At 38.8% G+C, this 7,470-nt stretch overlaps 1 protein-coding gene across 1 annotated transcript in view; it reads left to right on the top strand.

Annotated features, from left to right (window-relative positions):
* Window positions 1-7,470, top strand: part of nbas (NBAS subunit of NRZ tethering complex) — a 186,909-nt gene that overhangs the window by 31,209 nt on the left and 148,230 nt on the right. The window contains exons 18-20 of the mRNA XM_013913956.1: window positions 4,270-4,348; window positions 6,050-6,154; window positions 6,538-6,674. Of these exons, the coding sequence (XP_013769410.1) occupies window positions 4,270-4,348; window positions 6,050-6,154; window positions 6,538-6,674 (321 nt within the window). The remainder of the gene's footprint in view (window positions 1-4,269; window positions 4,349-6,049; window positions 6,155-6,537; window positions 6,675-7,470) is intronic.

The following is a 7,470-nucleotide window of genomic DNA, read 5'->3' as shown; positions in this document are numbered from 1 at the left end:
GCTTGAAAGACATAATCAACAAAGATTTTTTCTGCCTTGCGTCAATACAATAAATTAAAATGTCATCACTTTTAAAGAGGAAAAAATGACTTTTCTTTGTCAATGTTATTGATGACTATGTAGAATTCTTATTCAGGAATGACTTTTTCAATAATCAGACTCAAACGCTCTCAACTGCCCTTTGCTGTCCTGTATAACATTAGTTTCTAAACTCTTGGGGGTCAGGAACATCTGGAAAAGAAACAAAAAACATCTCAAGGATCTTCTTGGCTTATCGTCACTTGACAATGTGGACAAAAACAATTTCATCATAGTCATGAAAAACTGGAGCAGCACTTTGTCTTGCAACTGCATATACAAGTGTATGTGGGCTTTGCCCAACAAATCTACATTTGGTTTGTGGATTTGGAGTGAAAATAAATACAACTTGTTACCAGTGGATGTTGAAATCCACCAGGGCTTCCCTTTGGCACTACCTCTGTACATAACTTTTATGGACCTTTTTATATTTTGCAGTATCCAAGACATGGGCGTGTCAGGTGGTGTCAGGTTCGTGTTTGCGCTTTTAAAGACAATGTGGTTCTCTGGGATTAATAAGCCATTGGACTGAGTATACAGTGGCTGGAATAGAATTAGCACCTCCAAATAGGGCACCATGGTTCTTGGCTCACTTTGCGTTGCGTCTTGCTGTCTCAAGTGGAGGAGTCTTGGGGCTTTGTTCATAAAGAGAAGAGTGGAGAGGGGAAATTGAATGATGGATTGGTGTGCCATCGACAGTGATGCAGATTTTGTACTGCTCTGTTGTGGTGAAGAGAAAACTGAGTGTGAAAGTGAAGCTCTCAATTTTGTAATTTGTTTCTCTCTCAGTACTCACAGTTTTGTTTTTTTGTTTTTTTCTAAAAACCAAATGAAACGATGGATATTGATATATTTCTCCAGCCCCTTTTGTTATTATCAGCTGTCTCTTGTTGGCAGTGTGTTGCATTTGCCAAAATGCATTCAGTTATCCTGAAACGTAGTGTCTGCCAAGGGCCATTATAACGGCTACTCACACTTTACTCATACAACAAGATAGGCAATACTGCAGGTGTGTGTGTGTGTGTGTGTGTGTGTGAGAGAGAGAGAGGGGGGAGGAAATTGTGTGAAGAGAGTATTGTCTGCTGCAAGGTGTTTATGTTCTTATCAGGTCAGAGTCAGACCTCAGTCAGAAGTCTAATTTTCTCATTTGTTCCAGCTTTGGACTGTGCTTGTGTCTGTGTGGAAGGCTGTTTATGCTTTTATTGTAGCATCTAGATGTATTAAATATATGTGTGCACATAGATCTTGAAGCAGTTAGTCTCTTTACCTTAGTTTACCGCAGTTATTATTATTTTTTATTTAAGAGCTATTTATTATAAGGGCAATCTGTTAAAAACACATAAAAACCTTTATAAAGACTTGTGCACTGTGCTGCCTTTTTAGTGTATAGCCAGGTGGGTCCATTTGTATGTATAACAGTGTATTACAGCACACACTGTTTATGCTGTATCTCAGTGGAATTCAGCTGTAAGATTAGCAATTTAAAAGCAAGAGATGTCGACCTGAATCAAACATTCAGCCATGTCTAAGCCATATTGGTGGCTGTTTCTGCAATACTGCTCTAGCACAATGGTGTTGCTTAAATTTATTTTTTTTTTTTATCAATGACCAGTCTTAAACTGGAAATTATATTCTGTATTTATTATTGTTATTATTAATATTATTATTTATAAAATTATACATTTTATTAAAAGATATATACATAAAGTCTGTATAGATACCGTTTTACAGTACTGACATCGGCATGCTTACAGCTTCTTAAAGCTGCTACCAGCACTATGGAGTTATTTCTATACATGCATGTGCAGCATGTTTCCTACTCCGTGCTTGACTGTGGCCGTGTTCTTTGGGTCTCACTCATCATTTCTCATCCTCCAAACATGGTGGGTGGAGCTTATTCCTTATTCCATCTGACCACAGCACCTTCTCCCAAGCCTTCTCTGAATCATTTAGATGTTCACTGGCGAACTTAAGAAGAGCCAGGGGGACCTTGTGGGTGCTGCAGTATTTCAGTACATTGGACTGTGGTCCCGGCTGCCTTCAGGTCATTAACAAACTCCACCAGTATAGTTTTGGGTTGATCCGCCACCTTTCTCATCATCTTGGTCTTGCATGGAGCTCCAGACCGAGGGTGATTGATATTCATTTTATATTACTTCCATTTCCAGTTAATCACTTTTCAGCATTTGATCATTTTTTAAAAATCGTATTTTCATAATGAAATAAAATAATCTTTTTACAATGCCCCCCAAACTGCAGTAACTTGGATGGTCTTCTATCTCTTAAACAACTCTGAAAAGAAAGTGTTCTGCTCCTCATATCCAGCTTTACCTGATATACTTTACCTCACCAAACAAAAGCAGGTGCAACAGATTTGTATAAGAAAAAACAAATACTTGCATCATTTTCCAGCAAATTTAGGATGTCACCAAACATTCTAAACATTCTAGAAAAGGTTCAATGTCAGCAGCAGGGCATTGACCAATTTCTCTTTTTGATTTGTCGCCATAATTGCTCTTGTAATTGCTTCAGTCTTTTTTACTGTTCACAGAGGCTCAATTCAGGCTGCTGTCTTGTGGCTGGCTCTGAGCTTTGGATAACATTAGCTTTAGCCAATTTTCCTTTTATTAACATCTTCAAACTGGGCGTATTCATCTGGGTGAAGGTGATTTAAGTGTTTCATTAGATTTGTTGTTACGAATGTTTTCATGATAGTTCCCTTACGGTTTATGGGCTGTGGATGTCTAATCCTTTGACATGTTTTTTTTATTTTTGGCATAACATTGGTTAAATACTATTCAAAGATGAGCACCTGTTGGAGTGCCAGTGTCTCAGTAGTGTTGCATATATGTTGTGTATATAGAAAAGGTTAAACGATAAGAGATCCAAAAGATATCAAGTAGCTACCGAGACATTTTACTTTAAATAATATCTACCTGCTCAATAAAGAAAACAAAGATGCCCACAGGGTCAGTAATATCTTTAGAACATACTATATCACTTATAGCATGGCTAACAGTACATTTTGACACATTCTGTATTATTGCATGTCATTTAATAAACTATGTCAGAGTAATAGAAGAGCTTAGTCAGAACTCCTCTCAACCAAATGAAGTTACAGAGATATCCTGTCACCTCCTTTTAGATTTCAGAGCCTTTCTTGGAACTTATCATTAAGCCATCATTCAAAACCTCAGGAGAGTAGATGGCTAAAATTGCTTTCTAACATCTCATCTCTCCTCCTTCCCTCGCTTGCCACCACTCTCCTTCCTCCATCTCCACTTTTCTTACGTTGCTCTGAAGAAACGAAGCACGGCAGTAATTACCACTAGTACTAGCACTAAGCCGGTGCTCTTTGATGTGCCAGAGTGTGTGTTGAGCCAGTGTTAATCTCTGTTAGTCTGTGTAGAGGACCCCGATAAGACCCGATAGCACACTCTGTAATGAGGGATTTGGGATTAAGACAGCAGTGGAGAGGTCAACTCCCCTGTGGTCACATCGCAGTTGATCCAGGTCAAGTTTATAAGAGGGGTTGCACCCTGCTTCACCTGGTTGGATTGTTTCTTTGTGAATTGAACTTGGAGGGTGTGTGAGCATGTGGTTAAAAATTTTTTTATTTTACCTTATGTGTGAACCGAGGGGGTGCACCTGACCACTCCTAGCCTTTTTCAGCCTTGCACTCTCTTTCTTTTGGTTGTACCTTGAGTGATTGAGTTTTAGGTAGAGCCTATATAGCACAGTGCTTTGGTGTTTGTGGCCATCCTCTTTATTTATGGTTGTGATTAAATGACATTGAAAATGGATTTGGTTCTCACTGGGCAATCGCTCACCTCATTGACGGCTTGCATCCTATACATAACACCTGAATGAGTGGCTCTTGTGGTCATAAGGAGTTGATTTGTTGCTGTTGGAAAATGATTAGGTTTAGAGGGCATGGTATGGTATTGTAGTCACCAGTCCCCAGCCTTATTATATAGGTCCCCGTGGGCTTACTGTGTAAGGTCAATTTACAGTTAATTTAAAGCTAGGGTGTGAGTTAGTGCAGATGACAGACTGAGCTTGGCGTTTGATTTGATTGCAGTTAATTTCTGTAGTCAAAGTCATTGTGTTGGAGGTCTCATGTCAATTGTGTTAAATTGTTTGTGCTGGTATGGTGCTGATTTGCGTGTTTAAATATGATTGCATGCTTAGGCTGACTCTGGAGCAGAAGGAACTGTGTCGGAGCAGACTGAAGCTTCTCTCCTACCTGGACCGGCTCGCCACGTACGAGGTAACAGCAATCAGCCCTTTGACTTAATGAACTCTCCACATTTTCCCCATGTAAATGGATTTCATTGGGATTGCAACTAACCACAGTTATCCTTATCAAATCTTTTGCTGTTTACTTTTTCAGCCTGTCGAGTAATTAACTTGATGCATGTTTGAAGACTAAAGAGAATCTCAGTAAATATTCACTTTGGGAGAGCTGGACCCAGTGAACTTATTCAACTGTTGCTTAATATTCTGTTGTTTGGCTGGGGCATAATATTCTCCCGAACAAGAAACTCATTAATTGAATTTCCAATATTCAGCCCCAACACTTTTAATTTTATTTACATGTAATGAAGAAATTAAGTAAATTGAGGCTCTGCGGATCAACAACGCGATATCATCTTCCTAGAATATTTAAATGTGATGCAAAAAAACATTAATTGAAAAAAGTCTGTTTTTTTTTTTTCATCATATTTAAAACTACTGCGAGCAGTGAATTAACGGGTTTTGATAACTAAACTCAGGAGAGACTTCAGAGGAAAGAGATTGCATTTGAGGAACCATTAATTATTATTACATTTGTATTAAAGTAGAGTTTATTTAATGAATCTAATATTAATGAAGAAAAAACTTTGTTTTCATTGTAGTCTTTATTTCATAGTTGTTTTCCTACTGGCAAACTAATGCGTTCAACTTAAATGAGCAGTCTGTTCAACGCTAATAGGCTTTTCTCATCTGCCATCTATGAATATTTATACTTAACCTCCATTTTTTTAAATTGAAATTATGTCCATGAAAGACATTTTAAGTATGTGAAGAATTTATACATGATCTGGTAAAAAGCTAGCACTGACACTGAGAAGTATTATTTTAACTTCACTACTAATAGGAATCCAATATCACTGCTTCAGCGCTACATAGATGGATAGATACGTGCTTAAAGCAGACACTTGCAACTACTGAAAACTGTGGATTTCAGATTCACAGTGAGTAATGTTAACATGCAGACCCTTATCAGGGATGAACAGGACCCTACTCGCTCCCATACAGGAGAGATGAGATTTTATCCTGCTAGATATTCGACTCAGACAGAATGATGTTTCTCTCTTCATTCGGACATTGTCATGGTAACTGCAGTACTCGTCAGATTCCTTTTGCCCCGATGCATTTTCTCTGGCTGTCTATGAATATGATATTAGCGTTTTTATCATCCAGACTTGGGCTGGCTCTGTCTGCATAGGACCCCATTCAAAAGCTATCCATCAGACACACACACGCCTCACACACTCTTCTGCACAAAGACAGACACACACACATGCTCTGGCATAATGGATACTACAGAGATTTTATAACCACAAATACACATAAATCCCTCTTTCCAGGACAACAAATGGTCCATCCTGACATATGCTCACACACACACATACACACACACGCACTTAGATGACTCCAACTAAAAGGACAAGACAGCTGTAAGCCACAAAAATTAAATAGCATCTCTGTTGGCTTTGCTTTAGTGCCTTCATTGGCAGTCACATCTTCTACTTGCACTTTCCCTCGCATCTTTACTCTGAATTCCTTTCCATTCATAACATTTATTCTGGAAAGATAACCCTCTGACTCACAAATTTCTTTTCATGAACTGTAAGTGTGTGTGTGTGTGTGTGTGTATCTCTCTGAGTATTTTCTCTTTCTTTCTCTCTTGCTTTATACTTTCCAGGAAATACTTGGCGGGCCTCATGCAGCGGAGGACAAATACGATGCAGACTTCTTCAAGAAGTTCCGAAGTCAAAACATTGTTTTGTCAGCAAGAAACTATGCCAGGGTAACCTTGGCCTCACACTCCTACTGAATGTCTCACTAATTATCTCTTTGCATCTTTTCATTTTAACTGTATGCGTCTTTGTTTGGAGCTAGGGATGTGACTGATTCTCTACTTTAGATCAAGCCTGCGATTTTTCGATGGAATATCTAGGTTGTTTTATCAGGCTTATATTATATTATAGTATTTTTTTAATGAGTGTACGTGATGTGTTGGTTGTATGTTTGTTGTTTGTTTTGACATACTGCGAATCAATTTCCCATCAGGGACAATAAAGTTACCATTGACCATTGACCATTGGTTAGCTCGTTTAGACACACACGAGGGTAAAATCGAGGCACCAATTGACATTAAGCATTTTCTAACATACATTTTTTTGGCCACAGGAGAGCAACGTGCAGGCTCTTGACATTCTTTTCACATATCACGGAGCAGAACTCCTCCAACATCGACTAGCTATCCTTGACAACTTTCCGGAAACCACCTCTCCACACGAGTACACCACCTTGCTGCCGGAAGCCTGGTAAGACGTGCACAAATACGCACTTACAAGAAGGTCCATGTGTATTTACTTTATACAGACACAAATGGTTTACCAAGCGCTGCACTCTTGCATTATAGATGGGAAAAACTCATTGAGATGGTCTGATTTATTTGTCCTGCAAGAGTAAATGGAGGAAGCCTTTCTGTGTTGACTTTTGCTGAGACTCGGAGAGAACCAAATGAAACGACTCATTGAAAAATCATGTTTACTCCGAAAGCTAGAACATGCATTAGAAGCTTGGTGTGGTTCAAAGCGATATGAGCTTCATAACCAAATATCTGCAAAACAAATATAATCTGTAGGCAGGGACAAGCTTTTTGGTACCTGAAATGCACCCAAAATCCCTGTGATGTCTGAGTTGTATTGAAGAGTCATGTTTGTGCAAGCTTTGCATGCAAGTAAATAGTCTCCATAAAGAACAAAAGTAGGATTTCATTTTTACTGAAGGAATAAACGGGTCTTGCATGGGAGTGCCTTACTTTGCATGTAACAATATTTACGTGGCTTTTGTGTTGTGTGCTAAAGTGGCATCCACATGGACGACAGGACTCAAGGTTTCCCAGGAGAAGAGTGGATTATAACAATATGCTCGGAGTCGGTGGTTTAATTTTCTTGTTGCTGATGAGACACGAGTTGCTGTTTCCCAAACCGCTGAAGTGAAGGTGTTGAAGTAATCCAAATGTATTCTTTAGTCCCCTTTTACAACAATTCACACTCTCGATATAGAAACTGCATTGTTTAAAAAGAAAAAAGAAAAGTATACCGCCACTGGGAT

This window comes from Pundamilia nyererei, unplaced genomic scaffold, assembly GCF_000239375.1.
Source record: "Pundamilia nyererei isolate P.nyererei 1_Seehausen unplaced genomic scaffold, PunNye1.0 scaffold00161, whole genome shotgun sequence".
Taxonomy (NCBI): domain Eukaryota; kingdom Metazoa; phylum Chordata; class Actinopteri; order Cichliformes; family Cichlidae; genus Pundamilia; species Pundamilia nyererei.
This window is presented reverse-complemented; position numbering and strand designations above follow the sequence as displayed.